Source organism: Moschus berezovskii, chromosome 10 (assembly GCF_049115385.1).
Source record: "Moschus berezovskii isolate FMDL1 chromosome 10, NW_MosBer_1.0, whole genome shotgun sequence".
NCBI classification, from domain to species: Eukaryota; Metazoa; Chordata; class Mammalia; order Artiodactyla; family Moschidae; genus Moschus; species Moschus berezovskii.
Window position 1 is genome coordinate 102,055,692 of NC_142469.1, and position 18,890 is coordinate 102,074,581.

General features: G+C 49.8%; 1 protein-coding gene across 1 annotated transcript in view; it reads left to right on the plus strand.

Annotated features, from left to right (window-relative positions):
• Positions 1 to 18,890, plus strand: part of TMEM181 (transmembrane protein 181) — a 43,933-nt gene that overhangs the window by 10,093 nt on the left and 14,950 nt on the right. Inside the window, exons 2-6 of the mRNA XM_055433089.2 lie at positions 2,389 to 2,492; positions 9,635 to 9,690; positions 11,148 to 11,238; positions 12,440 to 12,561; positions 15,183 to 15,293. Coding sequence (XP_055289064.1) covers positions 2,389 to 2,492; positions 9,635 to 9,690; positions 11,148 to 11,238; positions 12,440 to 12,561; positions 15,183 to 15,293 — 484 coding nt within the window. The remainder of the gene's footprint in view (positions 1 to 2,388; positions 2,493 to 9,634; positions 9,691 to 11,147; positions 11,239 to 12,439; positions 12,562 to 15,182; positions 15,294 to 18,890) is intronic.

An 18,890-nucleotide genomic window follows, 5' to 3' on the forward strand; every position in this document is an offset into this window, starting at 1 on the left:
TCTGTCCAGGTGTGTGAGACTTGATTGCTGAGTCAGGAAAATAGCTAATAAATTGGATTGAAGTGGAAAGGGGAATGGCAGATTTTTATTGAGTCCCTGAGGAGAAAATTGGAAGCAAACCCAGAGTGGTCTGCGTGCTGCAGGAACTTCAGCCTTCTCACCTGCTGAGGAACTGTGCTTTTATAGTAAATCACCGACAATACGTCTTACTGATGATATGTTTTTAAAATCAAGCGTTAAATATAACTATTCTTATTCTGTCCTCTGCTTAGAGGTCATCTATTCTGAGCTGCTGGAAGGCCCTTGGTGCCCTCAGAGTCCCTGAGGGCAGTGGGCAGGGGCGAGGGAGGTGTGCACGCCGTGGATGACTTGGTGTAATTCTTTAAAACAACTTGCGGCATACAGAAGAGTGGTGAAGACAGTGCTGGGTGTTTCCGCACACCCTCCGCCAGGCTCCCCTGCAAGTGGTCATCCAGCATGTTTGTCAGAGCTCCGGTCCTCACTGGGCCGGTGGCCTTGACGTCTGAGCATGTCTGCACGTCCCCCAGCATCCAGTCCACGTAACTTTGTGCGATGTTATGAGCCTGGAGGGCTTCCCAGGTGGTGCTAATGGTATAGAATCCGCCTACCAATGCAGGAGATATAAGAGATGCGAGTTTGATCCCTGGGTCGGGAAGATCCCCTGGAGGAGGGCATGGCAATGTCCTCCAGTATTCTTCCCTGGAGAGTCCCATGGACAGTGGAGCCTGGCGGGCTGCAGAGTCGGACATGACTGAGTGACTCACGCACACGTGAGTGTGGAGATGCCGCGTGTACCCGCGATCGCGTCCTCCCTCTGCAGGGTGCACTGAGGCCTCTCACGGGGGTGGGGGGTGTGTGTGTGACCCAGGCGACCGTCAGGACTGCCAAGGGCAGAGCTGTGGCATCTCGGGCAAGAATCTGCCATCTCTCGGTTTCCCCGCCTGCAAATCCAAGGGCTTCCTTGCTGAGCTCAGTCTGGCTCTAATAGTGTAAGGCTTTCAGGCCTCTTACGATCATTAGGATCCCAAAGTTGAGTTGGGATCAGGCCACTTAATTCACGAACTCTCACTTCCCACACCCACCAAGGTTGTTTGTGGTTCTGCCTTCACACCCGAGTTCCAGACGGAAGACACCTGTTCTTTCATTTCTTTGCTAGCCACCCAATCTGAAAGTTCACTCGCACAGGCCTGGCAGGCCGCACAGGAGAGCGCTGACTCCGTGTCAGCAGAGCTGTGTCAGAGGACTTGGCCCCTTTGCCCTGGGAGGCTGCCCAGCTGGGTTCCTGGCCAGCTGTGGCCTTGGGCCTGCAAGGGAGAGGGTGTGTGTGTGTGCTCACAGCTGTGAACTTGATAAAGAGCAAACAACCTTCCCTCCTTTCCTGGTTCAGAGCCTGAGTCTCCTCCTCCAGGGGCGTGAGAAATTCTTTCCTGCTTCCTTAGCTCCTCAGGCCAGGAAACGTTGGGTCATAAAAAGAACAGCGAAAGCAAAGCAAAATGGAAAACCCCAGAGGCTCTGATCTCTCCGGGCTTCAGGGTGTGGGGTAGAGGGTAGCCTCCCCTTTGGTCAGGGTCCTCAGAGCCTGCGATCCAGCCTGCTTGGGGCTGCTGGTTGAGGTCCCTGCCACATCCTGATTGGCCCGCCCCTGACATAGGGAGTTCTAGAAGAGACATGATAACCTTTCACACCACCGTTTGCTTGTGACCAGAGAAGAAAGGAGGGATGAATAAGAGACGCCAGAGGAATGAGCGTTAGGACGGATCCTTGGGATGGGACGGCCTTCCTGTTGGCATAAATTACAGACACCTGCAGGCGGCTGGCCTAGTCGCTTTAAACCCAGACCCCACAACGAGGGCCAGGCCGAGCTTCACCCCGATGGGCGGGGCCCGCGAGGGGTCTCAGGCTGAGAGGGACCCTGGACAGGAAGCTCGAAGCCAGGGGCTGGCAGAAGATGAAATAGACATGTGATGCTGGGGGTGCCTGGAACCCCCTCACCCCGCCCCAGTCCAGGCTTGACCCTGGCAGCTGATAGTCCCTGTGCAAGGAGTTAGGGCCTCCTGGCCTGGGCCCTGCTCTGGCCGCTGGAGGTGGGGGAGTAGAGGGGGTCAGCCTCCTGCGTCTCTGACCTGGTCCGCGTGCCTCAAGTGGACTTTGAGATACGTCCTCCCCACCATGAGGGTGGGGTTGGCCTGGGGACCCTGCAGGTCGGGGTGGCAGGGACCCTCCCCATGCCCTGCTGGGCCCGGAACACACCGAACGGCCCCCAGCCCGGCCGTGGTCACTGAGGTTATCTGGACAGTTCAGTGAGCCGGGTGGCCTGGTCTGGGGCTCCCGGCTGGGGGAGGCCCTCACGCCGGCTTCTCCCCACAGGCTGGCGCCCATGCGGCTCTACACGCTCTCCAAGCATCACTTCGTCCTGGTGTTCATCGTCTTCTTCGTCTGCTTCGGCCTGACCGTCTTCGTTGGGATCAGAGGTGAGGAGCAGTTGTTTGTTTGTTTGTTTTTTTTTAAGTATAATTGATTTGTAATGTTGAGTGAGTTTCTGCTGTTCAGGAAAGTGATTCAGCTATATATATATATATATATATTCTTTTTTATGTTCTTCTCTCTAATGGATTATCACAAAACATTGAATGTAGTTCCACGTGCTATACAGTAGGACCTTGTTTATCTGTCTTATATGTTATAACTTGCCTCTGCTGACCCCAAACTCCCAGTGCAGCTCTCTCACGCCTCCCCTCCCCGCCGCGGTGACTGCGAGTCTGCTCTCTGTATCTGTGGCTCTGTCTCTGTTTCGTGAATGAGTTTGTGCTGTATTTTAGAGTCCACATGAAAGGGGTATCATGCGGGCTTTGTGTTTCTCTTTCTGATTTACTTCACTCAGTATGATCATCTCTAGGTCCATCCGTGTAGCTGCACACGACATCATTTCATCCTTTTTTATGGCTGAGTAGGAGTCGGACACGACTGAGCGACTTCACTTTCACTTTTCACTTTCACGCATTGGAGAAGGCAGTGGCAACCCACTCCAGTGTTCTTGCCTGGAGAGTCCCAGGGACGGGGGAGCCTGGTGGGCTGCCGTCTATGAGGTCGCACAGAGTCGGACACGACTGAAGCGACTTAGCAGCAGCAGCAGTGTTCAATTGTAGCTGTGTACCACATCTTTATCCATTCATCTGTCGCTGGGCATTTAGGGTGTTTCCACGCCTGGCCTTTGTAAATAGAGGTGTGTGTATCTTTTTTAATTATAGTTTTGTCCCAATATAAGCACACGAGTGGGATTGCGCTGGGTCATACAACAACTCTATATTTAGCGTTTTGAGAAACCACTGTACTGTTCTCTGTATGAACTTACATTCCCACCCACAGTGTAGGGGGGTTCTCTTTTCTCCACACCCTCTCCAGCATTATTTGTAGATGTTTCAATGCCAGCCATTCTGGCCAGTGTGAAGTGGGACATCATTATAGTTTTGATATTCATTTGTCTAGTAATTAGCAATGTTGAGCATCTTTTCCTGGGCCTGTCGGCCATCTGTATGTCTTCTTTGGGCTTCCCTGTGGCTCAGATGGTAAAGAATCTGCCCACAATGCAGGAGACCTGGGTTTGATCCCTGAGTCAGGAAGATCCCCTGGAGAAGGGAACGGCTACCCACTCCAGTATTCTTGCCTGGAGAATTTCATGGACAGAGGAGCCTGGTGGGCTACAGTCCATAGGATCACAGAGAGTCAGACATGACTGAGCGACTTAGATCTTTGATATCTTCTTTGGAGAAATGTCTGTTTAGATCTTCTGCCCATTTTTTGTTTGGATCGGTTGTTTTTTTTTTTAATTGAGTTGTATGAACTCCTTGTATATTTTGGAAATTAAGACCTTGTCAGTCAGATAATTTGCAAATATTTTCTCCCAGTTCATAGGTTGTCTTTTCATTTTGTTTGCAGTTTCCTTTGTTATGCAAAAGCTTGTAAGTTTGATTCGATCCCTTTTGTTTATTTTTGCTTTTATTTCTATTTCCTTGGGAGACTGACCTAAGAAAACACTGCTACGATTTTATGTCAGATCATGTTTTGCCTGTTCTCTTCTAGGAATTTTATGGTATCACGTCTTATGTTTAAAATTTTAATTCATTTTGAGTTTATTTTTGTGTGCGATGTGAGGATGTGTTCCAGCTTCACTCATTTATTATGTGACTGTCCACTTTCCCGCACCACTTGCTGAGGAGACTGTCTTTTCTCCGTTGTGTATGCATGCTTGCCTCCCTTGCAGACGTCATTGACAGCAGGCGTCTGGGTTTATTTGTGGGCTTACTCTGTCCCATTGATTCATATGTCTGTTTTTGCACCAATACCACACTGTTTTGATTACTCTGATTTTACAGTATTGTCTGAAGTCTGGGAGGGTTATGCCTCCAGCTCTGTTCTTTTTCCTTAGGATTGCTTTGGCAGTTCTAGGTCTTTTATGGTTCTATATAAATTTTAGGATTATTTGTTCTAGTTCTGTGTAAATTGTTATGGATAATTTGATAGGGATAGCATTAACATGATAGGGTAGTATGGCCATTTTGACAATATTTTTCCAATCTCCAACCATAGGATATTTTTCCATTTCTTTAAATCATCTTCAATTTCCTTTACCATTGTTTATAGTTCTCGGTGTACCAGTCCTTTACTTTCTTGGCCAGGATTATTCCTAAGTAATTTATTTTTTTGATGTGATTTTAAAAGGGATTTTTTTTTTTTTACTTTCCCTCTCTAATATTTCATTGTTATTGTAAATAAATGCAACTTATTTCTGTATGTTAATCTCATATCCTGATACCTTGCTGAATTTATCAGTTCTAATAGTTTTATGTGAAATCCTTAGGGTTTTCTATGTATAGCATTATGTCATCTCTCTATATTGACAGTTTTACCTCTTCCTTTCCAATTTGGATAGCTTTTGTTTTTCTTGTCCAATTGCTGTTGCTAGGACTTCTAGTGCACTGTTGAGTAGAAGTAGTGAGTGTGGGCATCCTTGTCTTGTTCCAAATTTTAGTTAAGAAGGCTTCCTGCGTTTTACCATTGAGTATTGTGTTGACTTTGGGTTTATCATAAATAGCTTTTATTATGTCGAGATAGGTTCCCTCTTAACCCACTTTGATAAGAGTTTTTATCCTGAGTAGATGTTGAGTTTTATCAAATGCTTTTTCCACATCTGTTGAGATGATCATGTGGATTTTATCTTTTACTGATACGGTGTGTCACATTGCGTGTGTTGAACCATTCTTGTGACGCTAGGATGAATCCCAATTGGTCGTGGAGTATGATCTTTTTTTATGCTGTTGGATTTGGTTTGTTAATATCTTGTTGAGAATTTTTCTGTCTATATTCATCAAACATACTGGCCTGCAATTTTCTTTTTTGATAGTGTCTTTGTCTGGTTTTGGTGTCAGGATGATGGTGTCTTCATAGAGTAAATTTGGAAGTGTTCCCTGAGATGAGGAGCAGTTTTTGACCTCCTTATCATTTACAGTTACCTTGGTGCAGTGCCACTCAGCTCAGCTTAGCTGTCCCCACTTGCTCTCGGCCCCTAATGACCCCATCACAGAGGGTGATGCACAGAGGGGTGACCCTGGTCTTGCCCTCCACAGCAGCCAAGGCTACGCTCAGCTTGGCAGTGCTGTGTAACCTTAACCGTGTTCTGTGTGTTGGAAGAGTCTGTTTTGCTCTGGGACCTGCCCTGGGCATTGGGGAATCCAGAACATGCTGTTTGATGGAGGAGATGGGCCATTTAACCAGCTCCAGTGCAGCAGATTCTGGGAAAGGGGTGAGAGTGGTGAGCATGGGACAGAGGTAGTGGAGGCGGGGGGGCAGTATGCAGGCTCTGGCAGCTGCTGGGTTTATCTATTCAAATTGCGGATTCCGGAACTGGGAAGTTAACCGTAGGATGGGTTTGGGGACCTGCTGGGCCCACCGTGACACATACCTGAGCTAAAATCCCATTGATCACCTGGCCTTCATAGGTCCCTACTCCAGTGGACCACAGCGAAGTTTTGAGTCTCTTGAAATCAGCATCAGTTCAGAGCCAGCTGTTCCCCAAATTAATCATCTGATTTTCCCCAGTACACTTGTCCTGTAGAAGACCAGAGGTTCTTCTGGGAGAATGATTAACAGTACAAGTGTTTGGCGGTGTACTGGGGTGCTGTCTTAAGGGGACCCAACCTTCCTTTTGTTCAGTGGCCTTTGGGTCTGTAAACTGGCTCATATTTGGAAACTACTGATGGGTTACAGTTCTGTTTTTATGACATATGTTAGACTTTCGTATGCTTGACTTGAACTTTCTTGCTTATGCGGATCAAGTAAGGATCTGTTAGGCTTCCTGTATGTTTCACGTCTGGGGCCACCACGATCTGTTAGCTCACGCCGTCGGTCTGTGGGAATCAGACTGTCTGACTGCCATGACTCTGCTGTCCATCACAGTGAGCACGCCCACCATGCCTTTGGCAGTTGGTGTCACCTCGTGGCCCCTGCCACCCCTGGGATCCACCTCCTGCCCCTGCATCTTGTTTCCCAGCTTGGGGGCCGTAGTTCCCACGGTAAGGTCCGGCCTGCAGAGCAGGACAATCAGAGCCCTTTAAGGATGCTCGGGGCTCCCCTCACAAATATGTTTCTCATAGCAGTGGTGAAAGTCATGTCTTCTGGATTCTCCCAGTAGGTCTTAAATGACAAATGCACCCTAGCATCCCCACTCCATAAGTCTGTGACAACCCCCCCACCGCCCCGCCTATACATCAAACCTGGGCAGGTGCAGCATTTCTGATTCACTCACTGGAATCACTTTTGGGCCCCTGTTTTTGCCAACCACCCAGTCAAACCCTGGGAGCCCTTTCCGACTCCCTGAGCTCCAACTTTTCAGTGCAGAATCTCTGCTTAGTGAACCATATCCATTGGATAGGCCCGAGACGGCTTCACATTCCTTCCACCATCATCGCGCACCGTGTTCCCTGGGTTTCTGTCTGAATAATTCAGGAAACTCTGGTCGTTTTGCAGGCACGCAGTGCGCATCCTCACGGGTCCCATGCCTCCCCTCTGGGGCCTTCTGGGATGCGAGTCTAGTTACAGGTCTAGAGGTGACAGGGCGGGTCGTGCAGAGAAGCGGTGTGATCCTGCATAGCCACTGCCTTCGAGGACCCATCCCTGATTGCTTAGGTGGGGCAGGGCTGGTCCGTCCCAAGGAGGCAGGACGGCCCCTTCCAAGGGGAATGGGGAGAGCGTCCCACTGGGAAAGGACTTATGGGAATTTAGTGTGCCCAGCTTCGTCAGGACCCTCCCGCGTGTCCCCAGAACAGGCTCCTGTTCTTTCCCGGTCAGCACGGTCACTTCAGCAGGGAGGCTTCCTGCGAGGCTGGGCGCTCAGCTGGGCTGTAATTCAGCCAGTCGCAGGATGAGATTCTGGTGTGATCTTCAGAAGTCTCAGCCCTGTGGCCGTAGGAAATAAGGGTCTCCGTCAGAGCCCACACAGGCGCTTTCAGATCATGTGTGCGGCCCTTGAGCTGAGAATTCAAGTCCCTGAGCTCATCCTTGTCTCTCGCCACCTTGACCAGTGACATTAGAGCAACCTGCCATCCGCATTATGTTAGTTTTCCAAGAATGTTCTGAAGTATCCCTAAACAGAGTCGCTTAACTCCTTGCTCCTTGTAATAAATGGCTGATTAGGGGTATCCAGTGAAAAGATTTTGCATATGTTCCTGGCCCATCAGTGCTCATTTTACTACTGGACATACAGTCATTAGCATCTTTAATCAGATTAGAGAATCAGTTCCAGAACCCCCAGAGCCAGTGTAGAAAACTCACCCTCTCCCCACTGATCCTACAGTACCACTCTCGGTACCAGAATCTGTGTGAGTCAGGGTTCCCCAGAGAAACTGAACTGATGGGAGCTACAGAGGGCCAGGGGAGACGAGAGAGGTATGCTTCATCGTAAGGCCCTGGCTCTCGTTAACTGTGGGGACCGAGAGCTTCCACAGTCAGCAGACTGGAGGCCCAGGAGAGCCGACAGCGCAGTTCCTGCGTCTGAAGAGGGGTGAGGGCTCGTGTTACCAGCTTGAGGACAGAGGAGAAGAGAGCGAATCCTCCCTGACTCCGCTTCTGCTGTGTCCAGGCCTTCACCGATTTGGACAAGGCCCACCCACACCGGGAGCGCAGCCCGCTTTACTGAGCCTGCGGATTCAGAAGGTGATCTCATCCAGAAATGCCCTCACAGACACGCCCAGAGTAATGTTTCACCGGGTGTCTGGGCGCCGTGGGCCCAGTCGAGTGGAATCACAAAATCGCCATCACAAGCCCGCTGCTCCCAGTGACTTTCTGTTGATATGTGTGCTTAGTCGTGTCCGACTCTTAGCGATCCCATGGGCCATAGTCCACCAGGCTCCTCTGTCCATAGGGTTTTCCAGGCAGGAATACTGGAGTGGGTTGCCTTTTCCTTCTTCGGGAGATCCTCCCGATAGAAGGATCGAACCTGTGTCTCTTGCGTCTCCTGCATTGGCAGGCAGGTTCTTTACCACTAGCGCCAAAGAAAGTTACTTTCTAGAGTGAGGCCGTCAGGATTTCAGAGTTAGGAGCATCTGAGGAGCCATTGGACTTTGCAGATGAAGGAATGAGATCCAGAGAGCCTTTAGCTGAGACTAGATTCGAGACCTCCTGACTCCCAGTTCTTAACCCTTCCTGAGAGACCAGACTGCCTCACTTCCTGGGACAGGAGCATTCTTGGGTTGTGAGTCAGTTTGAAATGAGCCTGTCTGTGTGTGCTGGCCTCCTTCCTGTCTCACTCAGCCTGCGTGGACACTCCCCAGAGGGGTGCTCCTGCCCCGGTTGAGTTCTTAGGCATTTCCTACTCCAAGCAGAGGGTGGTTGGCAGCAGGCTGGGCTTGGCTGCAGGATGGCCTGGAACACCAGCGGCACCAGCCGCCAGGGGTTTGCTACAGCACAATCCAGTTCTGAATGGAATCAGGTTCACAGGGTCTCCTTTGACGACTTCTTTTAAGGCCAAAAAGCCCTGAAATATAACGGCATAAGATTCTTTGAAGCTTGATTCTCTGTTATTTCGGTAAAAGCCTGGAGAATATATTAATATATATCATGCCTTCTTAAAATCCTCAACTTAATATTTTTGGAAGACTGGATTAACTGGGTGAGTGGATCAGGTGTATAATTTTTTAGCAGAAGTCTCTCTAGAAACTATGTAGACAGTATCTGTGTCATCAGTGCTTTCTTAAATCCACACACTGCAGAGAGAGCCTTCCCGGAGAGCAGGGCAGGGGGTGAGGGGAGCTGCACACAGAATCCCGTGGAAATCGTGTGTGTTGTGTAGTGTCATGTTCTGTTCGCCTGAGTTGGGAGGTCATCGTGTGCAGCAGAGTAGATGTTGCATATCTGTGTTCATATGTTTATATATTTTACACACATATGTGTGTGTATTTGTGTATATGTGTGTGTGTATGTATAAAGCCTCCAAAGACAGACCAGGAGAAAGACTACCTCTGTATAATATATGAGACTTTCTTGGCATTTGGAAAAAAAATCAATAGATGAATTATCAATATAGTTATAACCTGCTTTTTCTTTCTCTGTTACCCTTTAGGACCCAAAGTGATCCAGACTTCTGCAGCTAATTTTTCACTGAATAATAGCAAAAAGGTAAGACTGGGTCTGGGTGGCAGCTGGTGGGCCCTGTAAATGTCTGGGCCTCTATGAAATGGTCCTGCTTAGAGGGCCATTAAGATCAGTCTCCCCATTGCCCTGCAGCTTGCCTCTCAGGCAACACACGTTTCTTGCTCCACCTTCAGCTGCTGGCCTCTGGGTCCTAATTTGCTAAAATTACCTTTTCTGCTGTAATTGTGACCTCAGTGCTGAGAAAGGATGGTGGTGTTAACACCTATTAGGGAACAGCAGTTCATTTCCAATGGCTGGTTAGCTCATTCTGATTCCTCTCGTGTGCAAATCATTTTTTTTTAATCTTTATTGGATTGGAATTTTCTTCATACTTTTTGTTCAAATATCCTTCAGTTCAGTCGCTCAGTTGTATCCGACTCTGGAAGCCCATGGACTGCAGCACACCTGGCTTCCCTGTCCATCACCAACTCCCGGAGCTTGCTCAAACTCACGTCCATTGAGTTGGTGATGCCATCCAACCATCTCATCCTCTGTCGTCCCCTTCTCCTCCCGCCTTCAGTCTTTCCCATCATCAAGGTCTTTTCCAGTGAGTCAGCTCTTTGCTGCCGAGCCAAAGTATTGGAGCTTCAGCTGCAGCATCCGTCCTTCCAATGAATATTCAGGGTTGATTTTCTTTAGGATTGACTGGTTTGATCTCCTTGCAGTCCAAGGGACTCTCAAAAGTCTTCTCCAACACCAGAGTACAAAAACATCAATTCTTTGGTGCTCAGCCTTCTTTATAGTCCAACTCTCACATTCATACATGACTGCTGGAAAAACCATAGCTTTGACTATGGAGACCTTTGTGAGTGAAGTGATGTCTCTGCTTTTTAACACGCTGTCTAGGTTTATCATAGCTTTTCTTCCAAGGAGCAAGCGTCTTTTAATTTAATGGCTGTTGTCACCTTCTGCAGTGATTTTGGAGCCCGAGAAAGTAAAATCTCTCACTGTTTGGCAATGTGGTCCCTCTGATTTTTCTATCCAGGACCGTGAAAGCTGAAAATAACAGACATCAGTGACACACCTGGCATAGTGATACTAAAAAATGATTCTTGTGAATATGAACATACTCTTCGGTATCCTTCGTTGTTTTATTATTTGCATCATCCTATGCACTTTAATCTTTTTATTTTTCTTCTAAGGAGGCCTTTTCTTGTTATTTAAGTGGTTGTATTGTCCCAACGCTGTAGGGGGTGGAAACCACCTGCTTAGAGGTTGTTGTGAGAATCAGAAGTGAACTGCAGGAGAAAGTTAGTCCTTTCTTTTTCTGGAAGGCAGAATTTCACTTACATTGTCTAAAGGAAAACTGCACGTTTCTGTTTCCAGAGCTAACATTTCAACCTTTTGCGTGAATTTGAATGTTGTATGTTAAGATGAGGCATTTGGAGACTCAGCTGAAAAAGTCACCCGGATTACTTGACTTCTCTTTCTTTCTGCCTCAGCTAAAGCCAATTCAAGTATTTTCCAAACCGCTGTCTACATATAATCAGCAGCTATGGCTGACGTGTGTTGTCGAGTTGGATCAGTCAAAAGGTATGAAGCCTGACACTTTAGAATGATTTTTTTTTAAAAGGTTCAAAGAGCTTTAAAATCTAGCAACTGCTCAAAGATGAATTATAATGATGGTGATTATTCTTTCTAATACCAGAAAGTTGGAAGCCACCTCCAGGGCAAGTGACGACGCTTCCCTCCGGAAGCCCCAGGAGGCCCTCAGGGCTACTGGTCATGCTCCGGGTGCCAGTCCTTGCCCAGGGGTGCTGGGCAGTCTGGCTCAAAGTCTGCATGCTGTAGATGCTCCAGTGGCAGCCTCCTCCAGGGGCTTCGGGGGAGAGAACCAGGTCCTGGCACCCTAGGGACACTTAACAGTGTCCAGGGACACCGTGACATTGTGGCTGTCACAGCTGGGGGGCAGGGGCTGCTAGCAGAGGGTGGAGACCAGAGATGCTGCTCACCATCCTGCAACCACAGGACTGACCCCCCACAGTGAAGAATTAGCTGGTCTCAACAGCTATGGTGCAAAGGCCGAGAAATCCTGTCCAAAACACCCACTGTCTGTGATGACCTCGCTGTGTCCACCCAGGGCAGCTCCCCGAGAACCAAGAGCATATGCCACCTCTTCTCTACATGCTATGGTTCAGAGAGGTGCTTCAGTTGAAAGAATTGGAAAGATAACCCGATGACTGCAGTCAATTAAGTGGAAAAAAATGCTTAAAATAAAAAATCAACCCCTTTTTGTAACATTTTAAAAAGCATTAAAAAATCTGATAGCACTACACATTTGTGTCTCTAGAAAACCATCTGGAAGCATGGACCTAAACATGAAATCATAGTTTCTCCGGTGGTGGGATTATACGTTTAATACTTTATGTATATCTTTGTGTTCCTAGATGTTTTTTTAACAATGAGCATATAATCTGAAAAATAAGAGATTATATAATCAGAAAAATAAGAAACTTATTTTTATCTTGGTATGAAGTTAGATTAAAATGTATATGGGAAAGTAAAAAATATAACTTTAATCAGCCATGAAATAACTTGGCCTTTTGTGAGATGAAAGTTTGCGATGGGTCAGAGGCAGACTCTTGAGGGGGAGGGCTTGACCCTGCTGGCGGGTGTCAGCTTTACCGACTCGCAGACAGACCTCCCTGGGCTGACACACGGCCAGGCAGGTGAGCACGTCTGCTGGTGTGACCACCCCTTGTGGACTCTGACACCGGGATTCTTCCTTCTGTAGAAACATCTATTCAGACAACCTTCACCATGACTGTTAAGGTTGATGGTGTAGCTCAGGACGGGACCACCAAGTTCATCCATAACAAAGTTCACAACCGGACGCGGACGCTCACATGTGCAGAGGTGAGTCCATGCGACTGGTCCACGGCGGCGTCTTGCCGCATTCCTGTGGGTGGAGCTACTTTCTTAGGTAAAGAAGCTAAGTCACACCACTGATGGCGTGGAAGACCCACCCAACCCATACACCAAGACCTTATAAATTCTTAGAAATGCACACACATGCATGCGCGTGCACAATACACACACACACAAGCACACACCCTGGCACCTGATTGTACTGTCTGTGTCACCGCCTGTCTGGCGTGGCCATAAATGACCGGTGATGGGCTGCCTGCCTCGCATGAGGGTGGTCCGCCGCTGTCCATGGTCTGTCTGGATCGCTCCGGCCTTGGGTTGTTCCCAGCTGTGGGATGCACGTCCCGACCCACGTGGAGCACTGGGAGCCAGGCCTCGTCGGGAGCAGCCCACCTTTGTTGAGCATCCACCTCAGGTGCAGCATGTGGCTCCAGGCTGGGAGAAGGGAGGGTCCACAGCGGGAAAGGAGCCCTCACCGTAGTGCACCATGTTCCGTCGAAACCCGAAGAGTGGGAAGCAGGTCCTGCCGTAGTCCGGAAGCTCTGTCGGAACCTAACAGGTCGAGGAGGGGCGTGGACAACACGGGGATCCCCGAAGAGATCGCATCTGGTTATAGTATCAGGAAGTGGCCCCGTGGCGGTGCTTTCCCATGTGGTCTCACTCCATTCCCGGAGCAGGCCCACACGCAGGAACTGGTGTGAGAGCCCCCTTTTGTAGAAGGAGGAACTGAGGCTTAGGTGGGACCCTGGCCCAGGATGACACAGATGGTGAGTTAGCAAAGGCGCCAGGCCTTCAGCCCAGGCGCTTTTGTTCCGAAGCTTGTGCCCTTGACATCCATGCACACCTCCCGGTAGGAATAGGAGAGGCTGGGGAGTCTCTCCCAGCGAGAAGGCATTCAGATAGGAGGGGTCCTGTCCGAGGCCAGCTGCTGGCTCTGGCCTTTCTGCGTCAATGTCTGCTGGACGGTCCTGAGATGGGGCAGAACTGGTGCCCGAGGGACTGGGCCCCCCGGAGGCGGAGCTGACGGTGTGCCCCGCCCCATTTACTCGAGGCGGTGTCTGCTGCTCAGCTGAGCCCAGGCCCTGCCCTGGGTCCTCTGGGGAGGCCCGTGGAGCCGGCCCTTGTCCTCCTCCATTCATCCCCTGTGTTAGCGGGGACAGCAGGCCAGTTTCTGAAATGTCTGTTCCTCATCTGTAAAGTTGGGGGGCCGTGCCTTCCCTGGGGGTCGGCGGAGAGCGGTGAGAATGGAGGTGGGCGAGAAAGGGAAAGATGGAGCTGTGCGTGCTGGCGTGAGAGCCCGGGTCCCCTCGCCACGCTGGATGGACAGGAGGGATGGCGGGCGCGGGGACCACAGGCCCAGCAGCCACCTTCTCCACCCGGTGGACACTGCGCATCCCCCTCTCCTGCCCCCTGGGCAGCTCCCCGCCCTGCCAGCTGCCCTTCTGCCATCTTCAGGACGTCCCAGGCTTGGGAAGCCTTGCGCAACAGCAGGTGACTCAGCCCCACTTGGGGCTGTGGCTCCAGCAGGTACCAACGGGCAGTCTGCATGTTCCTCGTGGCCCGGGCTGGCTTGGCCACTGAGTCCATGTCCACATCCACAGGGGAGACCCGAGCAGGCCCGTTCTTGATCCTAAATGACGAAAGCGTGGGGCTTGGCTGGTCCGTGGGTATACACACCACACCACGGAGACGACAGGGGCTCTGCATGGGAGCCACAGGCCGGGGGAGAAAAGGGAAAGGCGTAATCTGCCCGTGCATCCTATAGCGACTGCAGAGATGGGCCTTGGAGGAAGGAAGGTTAGGGAGGGCTCTGAGGAGTTGTGTCCTCGCTGGCGTGTGAAAATGTCAGTTCATGTTGCATTAACTCACCTTTTTATTCAGGTGACATACTATCATTTAAGTTTATGAAAGTATGGTTGATTTACAGCATTAACTTCTGCTGTACAGCAGAGTGACTCAGCTCTACACATGTATATTCTTTTTTGTATTTTTCTCCATTGTGGTTTATCATAGGATACTGAATATAATTCCCTGTGCTACCCAGTAGGACTTTGTTGTTGATCCATCCAATATATAATAGTGACCCCCATGGACTGTAGCCCGCCAGGCTCCTCTGTCCATGGGATTCTCCAGGCAACAATACTAGAGTGGGATGCCATTTCCTTCTCCAGGAGAATCTTCCCGACCCAGGGATCAAACCCGAATCTCCTGCATCGTAGGCAGATTCTTTACCGTCTGAGTCACCAGGGAAGCCCAAATAACATTCCCTCTACCAATCCCAAACTCCCAGTCCAGCTCTCTCATGCCTCCCCTGCCCGTTGGCAACCAGAAGTCTATTCCCGAGGTGACATGTTATTTTGAATCCTGTGAAGTAGAAAGGTTCTAACAATTGGAAATCATGCGTTCTCTGTTTCTAAATATGTCCATTAGGTTCTTTCTTTCTAAGAACTGCTTTTGGCTGGCATCTGAGTTCCCCCGGGCTCCTGGCGAGCTCCTAGAGATGCTCACTGCTGATCCTCTGCGGTTGGAATGGGTCACTTCACGAGTCAGTTGGGGGAGAGTGAGTCTTGCTCGCTTTAAGGACACAGATCTTGCTTGTGCATTTGCAGAAATGTGCAGAAATCATCGTCGCTCACCTCAGCTACCTGAATTACACTAAGTATACAGTGACTGTGGGATTCGAACACCTGAAGCGGCCCATCAAGGAAATGAACTTCACCGTAAGTACACCGGCTGACCACAGCGTCTCCATGGTTCATTTGCGTAGCTCCCATTCTCTGGAATGACTGAAATAAATCACAGCATCAGAACCGTGTTATTTTGGATGGTGGAAGACATGTACAATTCTAAAAACTATTTAAAAAACCAGTTTATTAAGTATACATGGAGTGAAGAATAGCTTGAATCAGTGTGGAATTGGAAGACCATGATGTCCTGAGACTTAGGAGCGAGGGTAGTCTTGCAGTTGGAAGGTACTGGGGGAGTCCTCTGGGGAAGGCGGGGCCCCCTCCTCCAGGCCTGAGTGGACTTAGACTCGGCAGGCCTCTGGGAGGGGTCCCTGCTTTCTGGTGTGCCCCAAATCGCACAGCTCTGATGGTTGTGTGTGCTGAGTCACTCAGCCATGCCCGACTCTCTGGGACCCTATGGACTGAAGCCCACCAGGCTCCTCTGTCCACCGGATTCTCCAGGCAAGAATACGGCAGTGGGTTGCCATGCCCTCCTCCAGAGGGTCTTCCCGACCCAGGGATCAAACCCCCATTTCTTATGTCTCATGCACTGGCAGACGGGTTCTTTACCACTAATGCCACCTGGGAAGCTCTGATGGTTAGACTTCCCTGTCTCCCGCCCTGACATTAGGAGACATCAAGGAGCTGACATCAGCCTCCTTGTCCCCTCTGCTCGTTGGGAGTCAGAATAATCAGCATGGTGACTGAGAATGCATTTTTTAGACCAGACAGAATAGCTGGCTTCAGATCCCGGAGCCGCCATTACTTCTACTTTTTGTTTCCTTGTCGTAAAATAGCTACTTCTCAACAGCCGTGACTGTTGAATGAAGGTGCCAGTGGGTTCCTCTCTCGAATCGCGCTGTTCTGTGATGTATTCATGCAACACAGTAATTCATACGACACAGACGCAGCCTGTGAGCGGTTGGCCCCTGCTTCCCTTCCCCCAGCCCCACAGTCACCCATCTGCCATCTGTCTATATGGCTTTGCCTATTGTGGACATTTCATATGAGCAGAATCATGCCCTTCATGCTCTTCTATGAACAACTTCTTTTGCTGAGCCGTGTTTTCAAGAGTTCCTCCACGCTTTGCTGGCATCAGCACTTCATTCCTCTTTTGCCAAATACTGTTTCACTGTGTGTGTGTGCGCCGCCTCTTGTGTACCCAGGCACCAGTGGATGGGCATTCGGGTTGTTTCCATCCTTCAGCTGCTAGGAATAACCCTGCTGCAAGTAGGTATAGTGAAAGTGAAGTTGCTCAGTCGTGATCGACTCTTTGCAACCCCATGGACTATACAGTCCATGGAATTCTCCAGGCCAGAATACTGGAGTGGGTGACCTTTCCCTTCTCCAGCAGATCTTCCCAGCCCAGGGATCGAACCCGGGTCTCCCACATTGCAGGCGGATTCTTTACCAGCTGAGCCACACAGGAAGCCCGCGAGTATTTATAGACAGGTTTTTATTTGGATGAGCGGGTCCTCTTCACTGAGAGGTGTGTGGGCGCCTCCTGCACCCTTAGGTGCCTTCCTGCCTCTGCGGCTCCCCCGTTTCCTGGAGGCCTCTGGACGTCGGCTGGGCTTGGGGCCATGCCCAGCGCCTGCTCATTTTGTGTGAGGACAGATGGCGGTCGTGGTCACAGTCACTACTTTTATTCATGTCCTGTCTCTGACCACATGAAGCGAGTTTGTTCTTTGCCTGTACACTCTGCAGGTGTTTGAAGATGGCGGTCTCCTCCCTCCGAGGATCTTTCTTCTTCCCTTACGGATCCCTCGGGCTCCAGGTTTTCTCTCCGTGGCCCCGAGTCAGCCTGGACTCCTTTGTTCCAGCCTCTGGTTGGTTTCTAACAGTTCAGACGTTGCTCAGACGTTACACTCTGCTCTGAAATTTCTTCTCAGTGTTCTTTCTGCCCCGGACTCTCCTGATCTTTGAGTTTGAATCTGGATTCTGTTCTTGGTTGTGTGACTGATTTCCTCGAACTTTGTCCTCAGAAAATCCGATCCGCGTCCTTCCTGCGTCATGGAGTTCACGAGGCAGAAGTTGAACTCAGATAGGGCCTCAGACCGATGTCCGAGCTCAGGTGCACTTTGCTCTCGTCCTGTGATAACATCTGTGCTTTAGACCTTGCTGTTTGCATGCTTCTGATTTGAGAATGCGGGAAGAAGAGAGCACCGTGTTTCCCCAACGGGGGATCTCTCCTTTCCATCGTCTGTCTGGACATCACCCTTTTAGGGGCCTTTTACCAAAGTGCTCAGCGATGTTCCGCAGCCCCCGCCCCGGGGCTTACCTCACCCAACCCTGCCATCTGGGTTTGGGTCACTGTTTGGTTTGTCTTTGATTGTGATTCTCTCCTTTTAACTTTTGTACCTGTTTACATGTTGTCTTGAGCAAGCATCACAGTAGCTGTATTATTCTGGATTTATTATAACCGCTGTTATTTGCTGAGCTTTTGCTCCTTGCCAGGGTCTGCACTAATTCTGTGCATCAGCTTACTTAAATGTTACGATACTTCTACAGAGCAGTTGCTTTATGGAAGTGAAATCTGAGGTTTAATGTGATTAAGTAAATTGCCCACCTGGGAAATGGAAAAGCTGGAGTTTGAACCCGAATCGCTGACGTCACAATTCCTATGTTCTTAATCACCATGATTTCCACGCTTCTATTAACATCCGTTGTTAACGGTTCTGCTTGCATTGCAGACTCATTTGTATCTTTGGAATTTTATGTAGGTGGAACTGTGCGGCAGGTTTGAGTTCTGGGCTCAGTGTGATGACCCGGACACTGACTGACGGTGGGTGTTCACTAGTTTCTCCCTCTGTGCTAATGCCCGTGTGACGGCAGCACAGCTAGTCTGTCCACTCAGCTGCTCGTGGAAGTCCGCATTGTTTGCCGTTCGGGGCTGCTGCAGAGCCGCTGTGCACCCCCGTGTCCAGACCTTCGCGTGGACGTGCGCTTTCACTTCCCTTGGGTCAGTGGGAGTGGCATGCCGACTCACGTGGCGGGGGCCTGTGTCACTGATGGAAGACATGCTGGGCTCACGGCCGGATTGTTCACGCGTCGTCAGCGCCTGTGAGAGCTCCAGCTGTCCCACGTCTCGTATCATCAACACTGGGTAGGTCAGTCTTTGTAACTGTGACTGTTCTGATAGGTGTGTAGTTCCCACGATGGCTCAGCAGTAAAGAATCTGCCTGCCAATGCAGGAGATTCAGGCCCTGGGTTGGGAAGGTCTCCTGGAGGAGGAAACGGCAATCCACTCCAGTATTCTTGCCTGGAGAATGCCACAGACAGAGGAGCCCGGCGGGCTACTGTCCACAGGGTCGCAGAGAATCAGAATCACAACTGGGTGACTAAACGACCGTGACGATAGGATTGCAGTGGTGTTGAGTTGATTTACGGTACTTTCAAAATACTGGTCTTCCGGCTGGCAGTTTTTGACAAGAAATCTGTCATCCTGTATTTGTCCTCTGTAATAGTTTTCCTCCCCTTTAGCCACCCCCCACTGTCACTTTTAAGATTTTCTTCTCCTTGACTTAAACAGTTTGATTATGGTGTTCCTTGGTGTACTGTTCTTCATATTACTTGTACTTAGAGTACAGC